Source organism: Manacus vitellinus, unplaced genomic scaffold, assembly GCF_001715985.3.
Source record: "Manacus vitellinus isolate BGI_N305 unplaced genomic scaffold, ASM171598v3 scaffold_16_pilon, whole genome shotgun sequence".
NCBI lineage: Eukaryota > Metazoa > Chordata > Aves > Passeriformes > Pipridae > Manacus > Manacus vitellinus.
Window position 1 is genome coordinate 10,041,107 of NW_021939189.1, and position 20,813 is coordinate 10,061,919.

At 39.4% G+C, this 20,813-nt stretch overlaps 1 protein-coding gene and 1 long non-coding RNA gene across 2 annotated transcripts; both read left to right on the forward strand.

Moving 5' to 3' along the window:
- The first annotated feature begins 11 nt into the window (after positions 1-11).
- Positions 12-5,291, forward strand: LOC108639081. Its single transcript, XR_001920242.1, has 2 exons — positions 12-716; positions 5,086-5,291. It is a non-coding gene; the product is annotated as an uncharacterized LOC108639081 (long non-coding RNA).
- Positions 5,292-7,885: 2,594 nt separating this feature from the next.
- Positions 7,886-20,634, forward strand: BTBD1 (BTB domain containing 1). Its single transcript, XM_018069701.2, has 8 exons — positions 7,886-8,013; positions 12,972-13,128; positions 13,371-13,476; positions 14,848-15,045; positions 15,311-15,503; positions 16,044-16,131; positions 18,644-18,790; positions 19,674-20,634. Exons 1-8 carry the CDS (start codon positions 7,931-7,933, stop codon positions 19,830-19,832), a joined length of 1,131 nt encoding a protein of 376 aa, XP_017925190.2. The 5' UTR covers positions 7,886-7,930; the 3' UTR covers positions 19,833-20,634.
- Positions 20,635-20,813: the final 179 nt, after the last annotated feature.

Here is a 20,813-nt window from a genome sequence, read left to right on the forward strand (position 1 = left end):
ACCCGTAAAAAATATTATGCATCTCTTTTGCTGGTATTTAGCTGGGTTAATAAGAACATGAACAGTTAATAAGAACAAGGGCATTAGAGTTTTTTAAATGATGGGGAAAAAATTGCGAACTCACCTTTTCCGTTTTAAATGTCAAAAATAACTAGCAAAAGTTAAGCATATGTCTGACCTTGTCCATCAGCGTTTTTTTTTTCCTGGCTTCAAACTCTGTTTATATATGGGTATCAACACTAAAGTGTCAGTGGTGGAATGAGCCTTGTGCACAAGGCAAACAGAAATGAAAACCGCTGTTCCTAGAAGTTACTGAGCATTTAGTTCCAGGACACTGGCAAGTGAGATGGATCATCCAGTGTTGCTTGGAGAAAACAGTAAATACATTTCTAGTGCACCAGGAAAGCTCTTTCCAGAAGAATTAACGCTGTTGTAAAAGCACCTCTCTGCAATAGTGGGCACAATTCCGACTCCCTCGTGTTGAAATGAGACAATGGAGGACTGCTAAGGTGGCTGAGGAAACAGGGCACCTGCCTGTCAGGAAGAGGCTGAAGAGATTGGGATATAAGTGCTCTCTGTAAATACTTGAGGAGTTAACACCAGTGAGAGGAAAAAACTATTTAATTTGAGGGATGAAGCTGTGAAGAAACTTTGGCTAGTTTTCAGAAACAGCCATGAGCAACAAAAGATCTTCTAAGTGTTTTACCCTAAATCTGGTAAGTTTAAGCAATAGACTAATTGATATAATACCTCCCTTTGAAAGGAACTTGATGACCCAGATTATATCTATGTCCTGTATATTATACAAACAAATTTTTGTTAAGTTTTTCAAGTGAGAGAGGTCTAGAATCTGGCCATGGGTATACAAATGGGTTAAACCATGCCCAATCAAACTATCCAGTAAAAACATGATGCAACTCCCAGAAGTAATTTAGTCCACCCAAGTGTCAGAATTGCCATTGGATGAGTCAGGGCTAAATTTACCACCTCCAAATGCCTACCTTTCAATGCACAGCCGGTTTACTTCTCAAGCTTTCAAATGTATAGGCTGCTTATTTGTATGCAGCTGCCACAGTGCAGTCTCAAGATTCATGTCTCAAGCTTTGCTTCTCAGTTCCTGTGTCTGTAAAGTCAAACACTTTCTTTCTTACCCCTCTGCCAGCATATTCCAGCTCTGATTTGCACCCGGCTTGTTCATCAAGTCCTATTTCAACTTCTGAGTAGAAAATGCCAAGGCACATCCTGTGGTAATGACATAGCAACTCAACTGTACAGGTGCATTGTTCGAGTCTTTTGTGTTGAAATCTATCAACTTTTGATTAGAAATATAATTATGAGCATCTGGTAGCAGAAAAGACCCATGAAATGTGATGTTTGACGTGGTTTTTTCCAAAAGGGCATGTTTTTCCCTTTCGTCTCTTACTGTGTGAAAGAAGAACTAGTGAGCCTTCCAGCTCCATCATTCCTTTCCATGTCCTGACAGAGGAGGCCCCCAAGTCCACCCATGATAGTGCTGAACATGTAGACTCTGGTATGCCACACTTTCCATATCAGAAGAATTTTTCTTCTAGTAGCTACAGAGCCTTTTAACTCTGGCCTTTCTTCTCTGTGCCAAAATATCCTGACTTCTATTTCAGGCTTTAGGAAGAAAATAAAATTCCCCAGCATTCTTGTTGACTTTATTTTTACAGTTGAAACCAATTCTAGAGAAAAAGGAAAACTTGCTCAGTTGGCACAGTCTGAAACCACTGACCAACTTCCCCAATGGCACATAGTTCAAAATTGGGCTTCAGTCAGAAATTCAATAAAACAGCAAACAATCTTAGTGATCAAACACTTGAAAACCACGAGTCCTCAAAAACTAACACATGCATTTCTTGACAACTTTAAGTGTTCTTGTGGGGGAGGAAGGGGAAAGAAGAACTTAAACTTCAACTGCTTGTAACACCACCCTCTATTCACAAGTACCAGAACAGTGATACAAAAAGGAAGGTAGGAATAGGGTGTCTCTAACAACATAATTACTAATCAAAGTGTTATATGAAAGCAGTGTTGATAAGCTGCTGTCACCAGAATAAGTGTAACCTCTCAGCTTCCTGTCACATAATTATGTTCATTTCTTGATGTTGTAAAGTCTTTTTTTCTTTCCCCCCCCCGAATTTTATAAATGGTAACATCATCATGAGACATGTGGATGTCATCATTTGTAGAAAATCAAACACTATTTAACTATTTAGCAATATTAGATGTCAGGATAAGATTGAAACAAATGTATATCCTACACAAACTGCAATGAAGTTTAGGAGAGCAAAATGGAGTAATGGAAACATGAAAATTAAGACTCCTTCCCACGCAGAAATTGTCAGAGGACCATATTTATTGACATGAGATTCCTAGAGTTCTGATCTTATATTTCACCTGAAAAATAGTCTCTTCAGCAGCACAGTGCCAAAACCAGTGATCCTTTACCTCACTGTAACATTCCTGTGTCAGAAGCTACATCATTTCTGTCTAATTGGTCATTTTAGAATAGGTAACCCAACTCTCTGTCAAATCACAAGTATCAGCCTTATGCCACATGTCAGATTCCTCACTGGGAATCCTGACCACAGCAACCAGCCAGCTCCACTTGTGTGGCCCCTCAGCTGGCACTGCTCAACTCACAAACAATACGCTTGGGCTGATGTTTGTCAGCTTCTCAGTTAGACCATTAATCAGTATTTATATTATGGAAGATGTTTCTCTCCAGTCTCTGTACTAAATGGTGGCAATTCAGTTTTGATGTCAGGACTGAGAAGGCATTTGTAAGTGTGCCAGCAAAAGAATATTGTGGAGGATATAAAAATACTTATTTATTAATGGTGAGATACAAAGTAGGAGACTAACTGGCCGTTAGGTCTTTGTGTCTACTTTTAGTCTGGGAAACAGCTCTTATCTTTAATAACTGCCTGTTAAATCATGACAAATTGTAAGGTTTAACATTATATCAAGACACACTTGACTTTATTTTAAATAAAAATTACATTAATCTAAACAAATGTAGGGAGCTGAACCTTAAGCAAGCACATGAAGATCAATGCAAGGATTAAGAGACACTATTTATATCTCTTGGAAGTACTGCTCATGTGTTCACACAGGGTTCTGCCAAACAACAAGCTTTCATTGCTTTATGATGCCAGCTACAAAATACCATCCTGGTACAAAACAACTTGTGTCATTCAATTTTTATGGAACTAAGCTGATACATTCTGCAGAGTGTACTTCCTGTATCTGCAAGTGACTTCTTAAGGCCAGAGGAGTCAGTAAAACCAATAGATCAGATAAAGATGGATTAAAATGTGAATTAAATAATGAATTAAAAGCTTCATATTTGAGACTTCTGTTAATGTGTTAATTTGCTGAGGGAGCAGCTTAGATCATAGATAACTGCAATGCTCTAACAGCTTTAAAGCCAATCCATTTTATTTCTGAGTTTCTTGTTAGTCGAGGATACAAGATGTAATAAATGATGGTGTATTGTAAATCTCAGGCTGCCTGGTGCACCAGAGGCAACATAATGGAGCTCATATGGTTTGCACTGGGGGTCAGGAGGCCACGTACTAATGATCTGCTACAGATCTGGGGGGATTCGCCAGCAGCAGTCACAGCACCAAAGAAGCATTCAAAGGGGAATTTTAGTGATTAGTGTTCATATAATTTACAAATTGGATATCAGTACTTTAAAAACAGAGCTGACTTTTGTGCTACAGCCTGTATTCACCAACCAATAATCTTAGGAGGAAAAAAGACATGTCAGAGTAAAATTAACAGGCATGATAGTGAAAGAGAGCATGTCAATCGTACTATTTGTCTTACACTGCAAATGGCAAGTGTGACTTCCCAGTAAGAATCTTGTTAATTGTGTGGAAATTGAACTGTTAACTACAAATAATTACAAGGTATTAGGAGAAATTAAATTTGAAATTATTAGTATTATTGCTAAAAATCAGAAAAGTATATCAATATAATTGAGGGCACAAGAAACATGACCTTCATACTCCAGGACAACTAACCAGCACAGCTGAAAATGAGCAATAAAATGCTCAGATACAAGAATTACTTGCAGAAATGATAGGGCAAAGAATTATGAATTAAAAAAATTCGGAGAAAGTTGCATGCTCCTTATAGTCAGTTCTAGAATACAAGTGAATTTATAACAGAGAAAAAACAATTGCTCTTATTATGGCTTTTTTTTAGAATTATATTATCACTTTACAAGACATAAGACTTAATCCCCGCCCTTAGTGTTCCTCAGATCTAAGACTGTTTTCTGTGTATACATGGATTAAATGCTCCAAAACTGGATCTGTTACCTGCAGACCCCACATCACAACAGTACAGGCAAGTGCAAACCAGACAGAAGAAAACAATAATAACCACAAGAAAAATCCCAAAGAAATAACATTGTTATTGTAGATGTTATTAACCATAGTTATTAAAAATTACACATTTGGGCAACTATAATTCAGTGATGGGAACAGTAATATGCATGTCTGTCATTCACAGCAATGGCATGGATCAGATGTAGGAGATTTTAAGAATCTAATTCAGCACAGAAAGGAAAAGATGTCATCAAATGGCCCCAACCAGGAAGCTTAATCAGAAACAAATCTGTGACTTACTCTGAATTATTCTCTTCCCTCCTGAAGCAGAGAAAGGATGCTAACCACTTATGAGAACAATTGCTAATCACTGTAAAAATATGTGCCAACTCAAAACCTCTGATCATAACAACAAACAGCTCCCTAGAACATACATAAAGCTGAGTTCATGCAGGGAAAAGAAGGAAAGGGAGGAGAATTCAAATCATTTCAGGAACAAATGATTGAAAACAATACCCTTAGTAACCTAAACCCTTCTGATGGCTCTGACAGAACTGGCCCCGTTTCAGGGTCAGGGAAGGCCAGGGCCACTGGGCAGGCACTCCTGTGTCTCTGGGACATCCCTGGCATCATAGGTATCTCAGAAATCCCTGCAGTTTGATTACAGCATTCTCTAGTTCTTCTTCAGTACATGTAAACCCACCCTCTCTCTCCCTGCTGACAGGTAAAGGAACCTCAAAACTTGGAGAGTACTTTCTTCATGGATTTCCACAGAAAAAAAGGCACCAGGTCAGCACAGGCTTGCTCAGGCCATTATGCAGATCTTGAAAATTAGCTGCTCAAAACTGCAGACACACCCTGACCTTCTGTTTTGCTGGCTAGAGATCAGGACAACCTTCACAGCTATATAATATAATACTGTTGAACTTTTGTCTACAGCCCTTTATTTGTAACCATTGTGACACACGAGATAAAAAAAAAAGTTCTTCTTGAACTGCCTATGTTATATAAATATTTTTCTCTATACTAACTTCTGCTATATTTCCTGGACAAAACCTGAACACACAGGGGATGGCAATTTAGTGACATTCATGTGTAGCCCTTTTGGGAAAAGCATTGTATATTATTTCTGATCTGGACTGGCAAATACAATGACATCACATTTAAAAATGGCTATGATCCACCCACTGAGAATGCCAAAGAAAAGCTGGCTGATTTTTTTTTTTTTAAAGGAAGCTAGCACAAAGATTACAAGGTGAAACAGATGTCTGAGGGTTGTTGTCTACACAGAGAAAAACCCAGTTTCAAAAAGAAATATGTTCAAAAGGAAGTATGTTCTCTTTCAAAACTGTTTAAATTTGTGCATTTGGCACTTAGCTGAACAGCACTGATGGGCATCCAGGTCACATTTCTCCTTTGTCTCCTTTCCTTTGTCTCCTTTCTTGTTTTTTTGGGTTTTTGGTTGGTTTTTTTAAAGACTTTTGGTCTCTTTCATTTTATTTCTCCTTCTTTCCCCTCATTTTCTCTCTCAGCTTTCTGTCTCAGCCCATCTCACAGGCCTTTCCATTTTTCCCTATTTTGCATAGCTTTGCCTTCTTATGATCCCTTATTATTGTTGCCTTCTTATCATCCCTGAAGCTGTCCTACATACTTTGTCTGCCCCAGGTGTCCTCCTTTTAGTTCTTTGGTGTACATTTCCCTTTTTCCTTAATCCTTTACAATTCTTGTTAACTTTCTCTAGTGTGTTACTGGCAATAGGTTGACTTTTTGCAAATGGGGTTCAATCTAGGTGGAGCAGTCATGACTGTTGGCTCTCAGCTGACAGATTAACTTGTGAGCAAGCACAGAAAGGTAAAAGCAAAAAGACAGCAATCACAGAAATTCTCATTATTATCCAGATCACCCCATGACTGCAAAAAATGCCCCCAGAAAATTATCCATTTGCGTCCATGGTGTCACATCACTGTTTCACATCTCTGTCCCTAAGCTATCAAGGCAATGTGGGGCTCTCCTGCTTTCCCTTCTTTGCCCACCTTGGGACAAGAAAAGCGCAAAGACAACACCTTCATTCTTCTCAGTCAGCAGCATGATTTTATTTTTAAATATAGCCTCTGTGGAAAGCTAGTTGCTGCTTTCTGGTTGGTACACTGTATCTTCTTGTGCCCTTTCCCACTATAGTTTACCCTGCTGGAATTGCTTCCACCTCGCTTAAGGTTCTCTAAAACTTGTTCTGCGAAACAGACCGCATTTGCTTGGTCTCAGTTTTGTCCTAATTATAAACCTGAATGCAGAGCGGTGACATGTTCTATTCCTCTTTTAGCCACACGCTTCCATAAATGCTGACAACTCAGGAGCTATGACAAACAGCCCTCAGCCCCGCGATGGAAATCGCCGCTGTCCTTACAGCACAGCCCCAGCAGATGGCAAAAGGGTCCGCCTCGGTGCTCGACTGCCAGCGGTTTGACAGGACTGGGAAAGCTCCAACACTTTTTATTCCTTTCCCCTTTCTTTCCTAAAAGCCACCACGATAGCACACTAAACCCAATCCCATTTCGCTCGTTAATTCAAGCGAATTAACCACACTACATCGCCTGTTCCAAGGACGAGACACGGGGTGACTGCTGCGTGAGGCACAAGCCCACACTGGACCCCTGATGCCTCTTCTGCTTCGGTTTTTCTCTTCAGAAGTTTAAAACACTGAATGTCGAGGCACACTGTACTTGTGTAAGGACTGTAACACGTATGTGCCAACCGCTGTTTCAGCATTGCTTCAGAAGTAGTTACAACAGGCCAACTCTGTTACCGCAAGGAAAAGGGCATTATACAAAATGGATTTGCATTTCACGTGCAGTCGCCGCAACATGTGCCCGCTCCCCCAGGTAAAAGGTTGATAGAACCCCCGCGGCCGCCGCAGCGCTCTGCGCGCTGTCCCCTCCCCGCCGCTCCGGACGCGCATTCGCGCGGCACCGGCCGCCCTGACGGACCCGTCGGGTGACACGGCCCTGTCCGTGACACACCCCGGGTGACCCATCCCGGGTGACCCATCCCGGCTAACACATCCCGGGTGACCCATCCCGGCTAACACACCCCCGGGACACCGCCTGCTCCCCCCGGGCCGGCGGCCCAGCGGGGCCTGCGCGGGCGCGGCCGCGTGCGCGGGGCGGGGCGGCGTTGACGCGTTGGCGGGCGCGGGACGGAGCGGCCCGGCCCGCGCCCGGCGCGGGCCCCCGAGGGCGGCTGGATGGCGCCGCGGGGTGGCGGCCCGGGGCGCCGCGGGAGACGCCCCCTCCCACCCACCGCCGCTGTTGCCGCCGCCGGCGAGGCCGGGCGCGTGCTGCAGCGGGGCCGCTCTACAAACTGGGCAGGCCACCAAGGGCTCGCTGCGTGAGCTTCTTCGCTTTCTCTTTCTCCAACGAGCTGCTAGCCGACGTGCACTTCGTCGGTGGGCAAGGCAAGCGCCCGCGGCGGCGGCGGCGGCCGGCGGCGGCCGCCCCCCGGGCCCGGCCAGCAGCGCATCCCCGCCCACCGGTTGTCGTGCTGGCGGGCCGGGAGCGCCGTTTGTCGACGCGATGTTCAACGGACGCTATGGCCACCACCTCGGCCGAGATCGAGCTGCCGACGTGGAGCCCGCGCCCTTCCTGGCGCTGCTCAGGTCAGCGGGGGCGGAGCGGGCACCGAGGGCACCCCGGCGGCCCCGCTCGGCCGCTGGTGTCATTTCCTCGCTCCGCGGCCTCTCCCGGATCCTGTTCCCGTCCTTTTCCCGGTGCCCGTCCGTGGAGGGAGATGCTGGGAAGGCGCGGAACCACCTTGTGGGCTGGCACGCAAGGTCACACCGCCCCACCGAAACCAACGTGTTTTGGTTCCTTCTTGCTCTTTCTCCTTTTCCCAAGAGAAGTGCCCTAATTCTATGGCAGCTGGCTGTCCATTTAGGGAAACGTTTGCTGGGTGTCTGGCTGGGCTTTTGGGTTCCGCGTTTTGGTTTTTAAAGTAAAATGATGGGAATTAGTGGGTCCCCTTGATGTTGCAACCATCCATCCATCTTCTAATAATAGCTAATAAGGGACAGAGGCTGCGGTAACAAGCTTTTAATTTCATTTGATACTTATTTGAAATCTTTCTCATCTTATTGTTCACTTTTCTTTGTCTGTGATGGTAATACATTGTTATATCTTTTTACCATAGTAGCACCCATTGTGATCATACTTATTTCAGTTACTCCTCGGTGGAGGGGGAACATACAGCAGAAGGCAGTAACTAGCTGATTTTTAGCCACAAACCACCCAAGTGTGAGACTGTGAGTGCAGTGATAGCAAAAAGTTATGTAAAATGAGTTAGTGATTTCTAATTTGGGCAGAGTAGGATTTGCTACTTGTCATGCTCACAAAGCTGATGAGTTTATCTACCATTTCTTTTCAATCAGTGTAGTGGTAAATAAAATTTATGGTGTTCATAGAATTACTGATAGTTTCTTTGTACCTTAGGCTGTGGCATGGTAGTATGACTGAACTGCTTAACCTGAAGGTTTTTATCAAAGAAACCACTCTTCTAGGCAAAACCTCTACAAAATGTATTAAACAATTCTCTGTAATAAGCATCTGGGAAACAAGTAATGTTATTGCCTGGAAATAAATATGTAGTGTCTCAAAACTTTCTGTAATGGGAAAAACTCTAAAGTCTTGGCAACTTTCGTTTTGTTTTGAGGCCTAGCAGATAAGAAAAGTGAGAAGAAGAGTCACCTAGTCCTTTTGGTAATTGTGGGCATGGGAGTTGAAGCAACTGATTTAAATAAAACCCAACAAACCCCCTTGCAGCAGCAGTGTCTCTCTTGCCATTAGCAAATGAACTGTATTTTGTGGATTTTTAGCAGGGTGACGAGGTGGAGAGTTTGTGCAGAGGAGTGAGAGGTAGTGGGAAGTGTCTTTCAAGCGAGTTGGTTCCAAAGGTTAAAAGTAAATGACACAAAGTGTCATGAAAAGCACACATAGCCTTTGTATATATGTAGAAAAAAACGCTGGGCAGTGATAAGCAAATATAATGAGAGTAGTTTATCTGGATATAAATAGAAACACAGAAACAGGAGATTTCTAAGTAAAGATAAGAAGGATGGTATTTAAAAAACTGTAGAAGTGAATGAAGAGATGTTGTTAGAAGCAAACAAAAGCCATCTTGTGTTGGTAGAGCTGCTAGTGTGTGATGGCCAGGGGATTTACGTCAGTAAACTGATTATGCTTGTATCTTGTCTAAATATCACCAGACTGATAAACTGTTGAAACATCTCAGGTTTGGTGTCTGTGACAGCTCTTTAGGAAGTTCTTCCAAGTTATGTATAGTTTTTGAGCTTATATCAACATAAATACCCATTGCAATACCCTGTTAAAAACATACCTAAGGAGAACTTCAATACACACGAGGACTGGACTTTTTCCATGCTCCTAAACACTGTTTCTGAAGTGTACCAACTATAAGACAACCTGAATTTTTTTTCCCTGGTGTTGACTGAAAGAGGCAAGATTGATACCTTGTACTGTTGGCCTGTCGTATCTATCATTAGTAAATTTGTCAATGATGGTTACCTTTTATAGGACATTTCTTTAATGTTTGCAAAGACCAATTTGAGGCTAGAAATTAAGTCAGGATCTTTGAATACACATAGCAAATGAACAGCAGGTAAAGGAAGCATTTAAATAAGTCAAAACTTCTTAGGGATAATTTACTAATTATTTAATGTTCCACAGCTCATTTCTATTTTATTTACTCATGTAATTTGTTAGGTCTTGTCTGTAGCTGATGTGTTTCATAAAGATCTACTGACAAATGCTACTTGTAAATGAAAGGAAAATATTTTTTTGATGGAAAAACTTCAGTAGTTTGACAGCTGAATCCTTAGGAGCTGAAATAGTATCAAAGCCATGAAGTTTGAATCTGTTTTCCAATGAAACAGCGCTTTTTTTTAATGTTTCTAACTACAAATTGAATAGCAATGATCAAGAAAATTAGAGTTGTCTCAGTAGGATTCTGCTTTAGGATTTCATTTTGTTGTTTTTAGTAAGATTATTTTTAAATTTCATTCACATTTTACAGTAAGTTAACTTGTCCTTTGATCACAGTATAAAGGAAAGTGATGACATGGCACAAATTAGCACTCTGTCTTCTAAACGTCTTTGTAGAGGACTTTGGCAATCAGTAAATAGAGAGATAATCATGACTAACTGGAAAAAAAGATTCCTGTGTGCTTTTATAATGGTGAAAACATTTCAGCTGTTGGGAGGATGTTTAGACTAGGGGAGAAGGAAGTGCTAACCTGAGAGTAAAGAAAAGTAGCATAAAATGTATGAGAGGCTGTGAAGGGAATGATTGGGTTGTCACTCGGAGAAATTGTTTGTTCTGGTTACTTGTCACTAAAAACATTCTTTCACTCTGCACATACAAACCCCCACCTCCCCGTCCCTCCATGCTGGATGACAATAAGATTAGTATCTAAAGAGCAGGTTGTTTCTGTGAGTCTCTGGAAGGGAAGGAGAGGAGAGAAGGGGGAAGGATAAGTGAACTTGGGTCCCACCGAGTCAAGTGGAGGAGGAACACTGATATAAACACAAAGGTGTGCTAGTCCAGGCGTGCCACAAATGGGAGAGTTAGCACAGAGACAGAGCTCTTGGCACACATGAGCAGGGGGATTTTGAGAGGGAAGACACACCTAGAACTGCACCCTGATTCTTTGCAAGCTATAGCAGAAAGTGAAACACAAGACAGAAGAGCTCCTCTGATGTGTCACTTTATTGGCTTCAGATTGGACTCACTTAAGAAATAAAATCAAAATCATGTTCCCAAACCAAATTGGGATATTTTTTTTAATTAGATAAAAGTTATACTGTAGGTTGCATGGCAATATTGGTTTGTTGTTTTGTTTGGTTGGTTTTTGTTTGTTTGTTTGTTTTTATGGCCGGTTAATATTCAACTCGTATGTGCTTTGGACTCCAAGCTCCTATAAAGTCATACAAGGAAGCTTAGGGCATTTTAAACTGATTTTTTAGAATCTTAAATCCAAAATCTAAATACACTGTTCTAGTGCATTAATGCACAACTTGTCAATTTGGTATGCAAAACTGTACCTATGAGATCTCAGTTTCATAGAAGTAAATTTGTCAGCAGTTAAGCCTAGCAAGTCAGCCCATCATTTTCACCAACACGTAATAAATAGTTCATAGTTTTCATAATTCAGTTCTAAAGGAACTGTATGAAACTTTTGCTTAAAAAAAAGTTAGCATTTAATTAAATTCATTTTTCCTAAAAACTGTTTGATTTAAATCCAGTTTAAAAAGTTAATCTAGAGCATCATTCACATCTCCAAAGTGATGTGCAAACTGGCTGTTTAAGTAGATTGGAGTATTGTAATGCTAGATGTGTACCTGTATGTGGCAGAAAATTTAATGCTGAATACCGTATTTACTGGTGTGTTAGCAACTACCAAGAATTAGTTTTCTTGGAATATAAGAAATATAAACAGTGAAGAACTTCAGTTTAAACTTTAATTCCAGGTTTCAATTATCTAGATCTCTCCATGTTGCAAGCAAGTTTAACGAGTCTTACTTTCACAAGTTTCTGTTGAATACAAACTGCTTATTGTTACATTTAAAAGCCCTTCTAAACACACCTTCTGTCTCTGCCTTTCTGAGAGGTTCTGAACAACAAATACTAAGAAATACTAAAGATAGGCTTGGTCTTTGTTCTGGAATTCCTGCATTTGCTAATGTGCTCTACTTTATTATGTTTAATCATCTATGTGTTGGGGACAAATGTATTTTTGTAAATCACAGGCTATTCTTGATTGTTATCTGAAAAGCTGATGAAATACTGCTAAAATTATCTTTAAATGTCACCTGTAGGAAAAGTTATTTTTAAAAAGTCATATTTTCCATACAGAACCTAAAAATAAATCTTATCTTGTCTAGTCTCAAGTAACAACTGCTCAGGAAACAGCATTTTTTTCCTGATATTGGTGGAGACTTCTATCTTTTGGTTGACAGCTTATGCTAAAGTCATAACCAATCCTCTAGCCTCAAGCAGTGGAGACAAGCCAGAGAGTTTTGCTGTGGCAGGAATAGAAGAGTCAAGGTCATCTGCTCTGCTCTCCTCTGAACGTGACAGAGCAGTAACTTCAATATAGGATGTTCTCACAGTATAAGCCCTTGACACTGTTCCCCTCACAGAGGGAAGCCAGTGTGCACTGTCAGTAAATTAGGTTCAGCAATACAGCCATAGAGGGTTGTGCATTGATATTTGGAAATACAGCTCCTCCTGATGAATCGAGAGAGCTGCATTCGTGTGTTAAGTAATTCTGCAGCTCAGCTGTTGTTTACAGTTGGATAGCTATGTATAACTAGTACAGCCGGATCAGCCTCAGGGAGTAATACATATTTAAAACAAATGTATGCCATTAGGTTAATGTAATATTCTTCCTTCCACCCTTTAACTTACCTTTTTCATTTGTAAAAACTGTTGCGTGTTCACAGTGCAAATCTTTGGCCTGTTTTGTAAATGCAAAGAGACTTATCTTTGACAACCCCTCTCAAGATACATTTTTATGATCTGTATTTGTGTATTGATCTGTAGGTTTCTTTATTCGGATGAAGTTCAAATTGGTCCAGAAACAGTCATGACTACTTTATACACTGCTAAGAAGTATGCGGTCCCAGCGCTGGAAGCACACTGTGTGGATTTCCTAACAAAGCATCTCCGAGCAGACAATGCCTTTATGCTGCTTACTCAAGTAGGTACATTTAAGCTTAGTTTTGATTTGCTAGGAAAATCAGTTTGTGAAGGGAAATGACTAATTCTCCTGAAGTATGTACTCCCTAGAAAATTTAAGTCCTCCTTAAGGTATGAACACAAAGAGTACTTAGACAGATCCAGCTATTTTAATTTAGGTCTGTACTAGAGTAAAAATGCCTGATTTTTAAGATGAGTACTTTGTCAACTTTATGCTTAAATTGTATTTCTTTACCATTTTAGGCTCGTTTGTTTGATGAACCTCAGCTTGCTAGTCTGTGTCTTGACACAATAGACAAAAGTACTATGGATGCCATAAGTGCAGAAGGCTTTACTGACATCGATATAGGTAAGTGTGAAATTACAGCACCCCAGTTCCCTCCCCCATCTGAGTCCCAGGCACTTCTTCCCTTCTTGGCTATCCACCCCTGCAGTGCTTTCCTTTGAGCTTCACTCCTGAGCAGGGTTACACTGCACTGGATATCCATTTGATTAGTGTTGGTGTCTCAAGGCTCCCACGGTGGTAACACCACACTTTTCATTACAGACAAAGCTTTCACTTGCTGAGTGTTGTGCCTCATCCCCGAGGGATCCACACCTGCATTTATTTCTCTATTCAGAGTTGTACAGATTAGGTACAATCAATGAAATCTGCTTTAAAAAATAAGTACATAAACTGCTGATTTCTATGTTTAATATCCTATGAAAAACTAGCAGTTGTTAAATTTGCTTACTTAATTTCATTGCTACTATATGTGTCTTAAGATTTTACTCCAACTCAGCTACATTGTGGGAAAAATTCAGACTGAAGGAAGGTGTTCCAGCTGTTTAAAGAAATTTTAAAATCATTGTTAACTCACGTTCAGTAAAATTTGTGCCTAAACTGTGAGTGTTCATCTCTACTCTTGATAATTCTCAATCTGTTTTGACTTTCTAATATGATATTTTGTATGACTGCAAACATGCCCTGCTTAAATTAAGGCAGACAAACATTCCCAAAGACAGATATGAAAACACTGGTTTTTTTGGACTTGTGTTCCACGATAACTTGTGCATACATGTTATTCATAAAAGGCCAGAATGAGTAATACACTCACGAGAAGTTGCTTCTGTAAAACACGTGAGAGTACCTTGCCTCAGATCCTGTGTTCACATTCAAGCATTGTGGATGGCAAATACAGCAATGCTTAAGATCACTTTCATATATCTTTCAACTGGTTTTGTGTGCACTGCTTCTTGTGTCCAGGGTTGATCCAGATGGGCAGATGGCTATGCAGATGAGAATATGACAGTGTCATCGTGAATAACTTGATTTTTGAGTAGTATGCATTCACTACTTGGTCACTTCCAGTTTTGATCTTGCCCTAGCAATGGAAATTCTTCAGAATATTGGTTGTCACTACATAGGTTATGTAGAGGTATAGATTACACTCTCTAGGAATCAAGAAGATAGATCATATACTGTCTTCATAGCAGGTAAATTAATTTTTAGTTTGAAGTCTATGCATCATTGAGAGATTTCTTTTTCCATAAGATAAATGATGTATAATATATATACATATAATGTATGATAATAAGACAAAGATAGTTATCTTTGTCTTATTGTGAATGTTCTTAATGTGTACTTAGTATTTTAAGGCTACATAATGTGTAGCACTTTATAGCTACACATTGATTTGAATGAAAACTGATCTAAATCTGCTAACTTGTTATTCTTTAGACACGTTATGTGCAGTTCTAGAAAGGGACACCCTTAGTATTCGAGAAAGTCGGCTCTTTGGAGCTGTTGTTCGCTGGGCAGAAGCGGAATGTCAAAGACAACAATTGCCTCCAACATTCGGGAACAAACAAAAAGTCCTTGGAAGAGCTCTTTCCTTGATCCGTTTTCCATTAATGACTATTGAAGAGTTTGCAGCAGGTGAGTTTTGGAGTTCTTTATCTTGCTGTTAGACCATATCTCTGTGCTGTTTACCTGTGTTTAGGTGCTTAACACTTGATTCTGTTATTAATATTATACTAATAAGGGTTGTGATGCACAAATGAAAGCAAAACATTCTGCAGATTACACTCTGGCCATTGGAAAATACTGTTGTTGTCTTCAGTTTGTGAATATGTGTGGTTTAAATACCACAGTTGGAGTAATCCTTCAAATCATCTTAGAATTTTTTTTCTTTTTTCCACAGGCCCTGCTCAATCTGGAATCTTGTCAGATCGGGAAGTAGTAAATCTCTTTCTTCATTTTACTGTAAATCCTAAACCTAAAGTAGATTATATTGACCGACCAAGATGTTGCCTTAGAGGAAAAGAATGCAGCATTAACAGGTTCCAGCAAGTGGAGAGTCGCTGGGGCTACAGTGGAACAAGTGATCGGATTAGGTATGACTTCTGAGATTATTTGAAGGAGAGACAGAGAAGTGGGGGTAGAAAGGGAACAAATCACTCAACTTTGACTTTTTGGCATAAGATACAGTGGCAAACATGCAGGTTCTGTTGCATGTTTGATCTTTTTCTCTTTTTTAAATAACAGGCTGTTGCATACATGAAATACAAAGGGCAAAGAATGAGGTTTGGGAGGATTGGGTGCATTCTAGAATGATTGGGTGTTGTCTGCATATTCCTTTCTGAAATACCAAGTCTTGATCTGTTTTTATTTTAGAGATATTGAAATGAATCTTATTATGTTTTGTTTAGTGATGCTGAATATCTCAGGGGATTAGCAAAGCTTTAACCTATAAAGCTGACAAAGCATTTTTCTTAGCATTGAAATCTATATAAAAAGTGTTATCAAAAATTGCAATGCCATTGTCAGTTTATTTCACTGCTCTTCAGTGAGAGTGTTTTTCCTGCTTGACTGGGAGTAAGGTTACACATCCACCAGAGCTGTTTAAATTCCTTTCTTGGCTTGTGTCTTACAAGGTTCACAGTTAACAGAAGAATTTCCATAGTGGGATTTGGATTATATGGATCTATTCATGGACCCACAGACTATCAAGTTAATATACAGGTACAGTATATAATGTTCAAATAGGCTTGTGCAGGAACTACACTTCCTAAAGGTTTGGTCTGTATTTGGATGGGAGCAATTGATAGGCCAGGAATCTAAGCTGTGTTTTGTCCTCAACAGTGGGCATAAGTGGATGATTAGGCAACAATAAGAACAGTAGGAAACTCTTCTTCCCTTTCTGCTGTATTCTCCTGTCCTTTAATCATTTTCAGTACAGGTGTTTTCCAACACCCAGCTTTTTCCCCATTTTCTCAAGCCTTTCCTAATAGGAGATGTATGTACTGATACTGTATTTGGGCATGTGATGTCCTTCAGTAGTCTGCATGCTTCTTATAATGATTTGATTTTCCTAATTGCTACTTTTTAGTTTCTTTTGAACAGGCTTCCTCATTTTTGTCTTTTTGAAATTTAGCACAGCTGTGGAGGATTTGCTTTTGTTGTTCACATGGGAGTGTTGACTAAGAATATTATGGACACTGTTACATAGTGTTTCCATTATGAAATTTTGAATCTGATCCTGCTCATCGCTCAGTACCAAATCAAGGGTTGTGTTTCTTCCTACTGAGCAATTGGTTAGCAAGCTCAGGGAAAGGCCAGTGATAGCATCTAAAAATGTCACCCCTGCTTTGTCCTGGGGTGAACCTTGCCTGCTCTGAGTGGGTAATTGAAGGCACCACTAAAATCATATTTCCTTCTCTTGTAGCCTGTTTGACCTCTTTTAGCACATCGTGGTCAGGATTGTCTTCTGGTAGTATTGATACAGCACTGTATTTTCCTTTTTAAATGTGGAATTTCAGTCCTTTTGAATTCTTTTTCTTGGTTTTCTTTTTAGTTTTGGTTCTAAGCTTTCTAACGAGGTATTAACATTCCATGACTGGCACCATTTTACCCTGTGGTGTATATTTCATAAGCTGGTACTGTCACATCACATTGATTTATTCGGTGCATGGGAAATTAGGTACATGAAAGAAATAGTCTGTGACTTCATTTAGAGGCAGAAATTCTGTTGTCCCTACCTGATTTTGTAGATTTCTAGCATGTTCTGGAACTGCTGTTTCAGGTAATTTCTGAGCATTCTTTTTAAATGACAGTTTATCTTCTGTTTCCTATTTGATGATTATTATTATCTGACTATTTTGTACTTAAGGATATGGATTTTGTGTCTGTCTCTTAAGAAAAAAAAAGTGTTGTGCCTTTCCTGTTATGATGTTTCAAACAGAGTGTTTCTGGAATGAGGTTTTGAAGGAATTTGGCTTTTCCACATTCCTAAATTTAAAAGCTCACTTGCAAATTTCTTGAAGTACCATCAGTTTGGTTTTCTTAAACTCTACATCCATGTAAATGAGTAGTACAGTGCCACTGGGTTGGATCTTTAGAACAAAAGAGTTGGTCCTGAGAATCTATCAGCTATACTGTGTATATTTGGGGATTTTTACTTCATGTTATCTCTTCATTTTTAGTCTCTCTGCTGAATTCCTGTTAGCAGATACAAGCATTTAGTGTGTTCCCTCAGGGTGTTTGCTGGATTTATTTAATCTGAAAAGAATTTAGGTTTTTTTCAAGGCAAACCAATGTATATTTAGTGGGAATGATCAGAAGATTCACTTGAAAAAGATCCTCTGATCCAAACTGAAAGGCTAGATATACCCTTATGGTTCAGATTAAGACCATCCACCTTATATGGGTTCTCTTTATCCTGCAATTAACTTCCTTGTCCCAATCTTTTCAGACATGTATTTAAGTTCTGTACCTCTACCTTTCTTCTTGAAGCTGCATCAGTACTAGCAAAGCTTTAGAGAGTTAAACGTTTAAAACTTGTCTTAAATGAGTGATAATGTATATTGCAAATAAATCTTTTATATGAAAAGGGCTTAGGACTTCAGCATTATAATTGTTAATATTTCTATTGATTGTGACTGGGAAAAAAAATAGAGCATATTTTGCCTAGAATAAAGCTTCATCTCAAGTAATACTAAAAATTATATGGCAATTTAAAAATAAAATACTAAGACTGATAGTATTCATCTTAGTGCAGTAATCATGAGAAGTGTTCTACTCTGAAGCTCTGATATCCAACTCCTGCAAGAGGTGTTGGGCAGCATGGATCAGTCTGGCAATCCAAAATAAGAAGTGAAGTATCTGTGATTACTACATCGTAGCTGGTCATTCCTATTCGCCACTAAACTCGAAGGCACAATAAATATTGTGTAGTCTGAGTGTAGTTTTTATTCTGAACCTAGATTAGAAATAAATTGTATAAAGCATAGCAGGACAAGTTCTTTTTTTCTTTTATGAATGTATCATTGACTGCTTACATTATCTGTAAAAACTTTTCTATATCAGCCACAGCCAGAGAATGTGCTTCCCTCACGGGCTGTGTAGGTGTGTAAAGATCAGCAATTACACTGGGTGGAGTAGGCAAGTGTTTGCTTGTCATCTTCTCATATGCATACAATGAGAATCTTTCTCATGCTTGTAACCCCAAGAATACTGTTTTCATGTTTTTGCACAGATAATTGATTATGAGAAGAATCAGACACTAGGACAGAATGATACTGGGTTTAGCTGTGATGGAACAGCCAGTACCTTCAGAGTTATGTTCAAAGAGCCCATCGAGATTCTGCCCACGGTTTGCTACACAGCTTGTGCAACGTTAAAAGTAAGAATGTCTAACAGTAGAGAAGACAGTGTTACTTCAATGCAAGAGTTGTTCTTTTATCAGTCTTCTGATGGGAAAGTGTCTTCTAGATCTTGATTTTTGGTTTAGGGCTAAAGAAGGACGTAGTTAAACTCCACAGTAACTTGTAAGACTGCTATATCTCTTCTGTGCCACAGCATGGACTTAGTAAGTGGATCCTTTGTGCCTTCTCACTTTGTGGTGTGATGTAGGTGTTAGGATGAGTCCTAATGCAAGTTACTGGTTCTGTGTGGGGAAAAAGCACTATCTAAAATATTTAATCTGGCAGCTGTCTATCAAAATTGAAGTTTGATTCACTGATTGAAGTTTGATTCTTGACTGCTCTAGCTGGAGTCAAGGAAACAGAAAGATTTTTTTTCAGCACTTTTTAGATATTAGTGCTGAAACAATAGACAAGAATTACTTGTTCTGGGAAAGTCTCTCCTTGATATTGTGGACAAATGTATTTCTCAAGATTTTTTTAATATTCTTCTAAATATAATTCTCTGTTATAGAAATCAAAATTGAATGGGTTGGGAAAAATACTGCACATTAAAAGAAGCTGAGGCAGGGAACTAAGTGAGAATATAGACAACCTGTGTGATAAGGAGAAATACTAGAAAGTATTCATTGCTAGTTGGATAAAATCAACTAGTTTAAGTCTGCTATCAGAGAAATGTTTTTTTGCTAGTTAGACATACAAGCACTTGCTTCTGTTGTCTGTGATTTTGTATATAATTTATATGATGTGGGTACAGAAATTTTATACTACTAAAATAACCTAACTCAGCAGTGTTTGAATCTTAGCAATTTATGGGTCTTGCCTACTTCCACTCAGTTGCTAATCTCCTGTGATATTTTTCAGGGTCCTGATTCCCACTATGGAACAAAAGGTTTGAAGAAAGTGATCCATGAATCTCCTACTGCTAGCAAAACATGCTTTGTCTTTTATAGTTCACCAGGTAACAACAACGGTACATCAATAGAAGATGGACAGATACCAGAAATAATATTTTATACTTAGTTTCACATGATGATCTGGAATGTGTCAGTGTCTCAGTGGACTTCAGCTCACTACTGGCAGTTAAAAAATTCTCTGAAATTACATCACTGTGTGAAAACAAATCTATCTTGTTTGAGGGGTACCAGAAAAACTATTTTTTTTTCTGCATCATTATTGGCAGAACATAATTTAGCTTTTCCTCTTAACAAAATGTCAAGTGGAGAAAGTACTCTGTATATTGAAAAGTTTGTTTTATTTGTTTTAAACAGTATCATGTGATTAATTGCTTTGTCTTTTCACCCCTTCGTTTCTCTTGTAGTAAAATTCATTTTTTGAACTGGAAAATCCTTACTTGTTATGAACAACTTGCGTACGTTTTCCCCAGTCTGTCCTAAAAAGACCATAAAGCTGCTGTTGTAGTCCCATCTTGCACTTCTTTCCAAAATGACCTTGGAATGACCCTATGGACATGGATTGCTACTATATTTTTTTGAAGTACATCAGCAAAGCTGGATTTATATTGCCATCACCTTGACTTTTTTGGATGAGCCATTGAGAATTAATGGACATTAGCACTGCAGAGAGCATCTGCAGCTGCACTGAAGAAACACTAAGTCAACTTCAGCAACAAACAGATCTTTCCAGAATCTCTCTTAATTCAGAAGGGCTGTTTTGGAATATAGAACTGGTTATGGAAATAGCCACTGCATATACATATGTGCCTATAAAAAATGTATAATGTGAAAATGAGAATACAAGACTTGTAATGATGTTATTTTATCATCGGATATTCTAGCACTAAAAAAAATTAGTATAAACCTAAGGATTACTTGTGTGCAACTAGTTTTACAGATTGCACACAATACTTTGCTGCCATTGCTGTATGTATATAGTACTCAGTGTCTTGCAGTATGTACTGTGTAGTAATAGAATGTCTTCGTGTACCCTTCCCCAGATTATACTAAAGTAGTAATTTGAGAATGCAGGAGAATAATAAGAAAA

Bases quoted from the DNA above. Each gene is read 5' to 3' on its own strand.
- BTBD1 (XM_018069701.2), top strand. From the start codon at position 7,931: ATGTTCAACGGACGCTATGGCCACCACCTCGGCCGAGATCGAGCTGCC. The intron at 13,477-14,847 runs GTAAGTGTGAAA...GTTATTCTTTAG, and splicing joins CTTTACTGACATCGATATAG to ACACGTTATGTGCAGTTCTA. The intron at 15,046-15,310 runs GTGAGTTTTGGA...TTTTTTCCACAG, and splicing joins TATTGAAGAGTTTGCAGCAG to GCCCTGCTCAATCTGGAATC.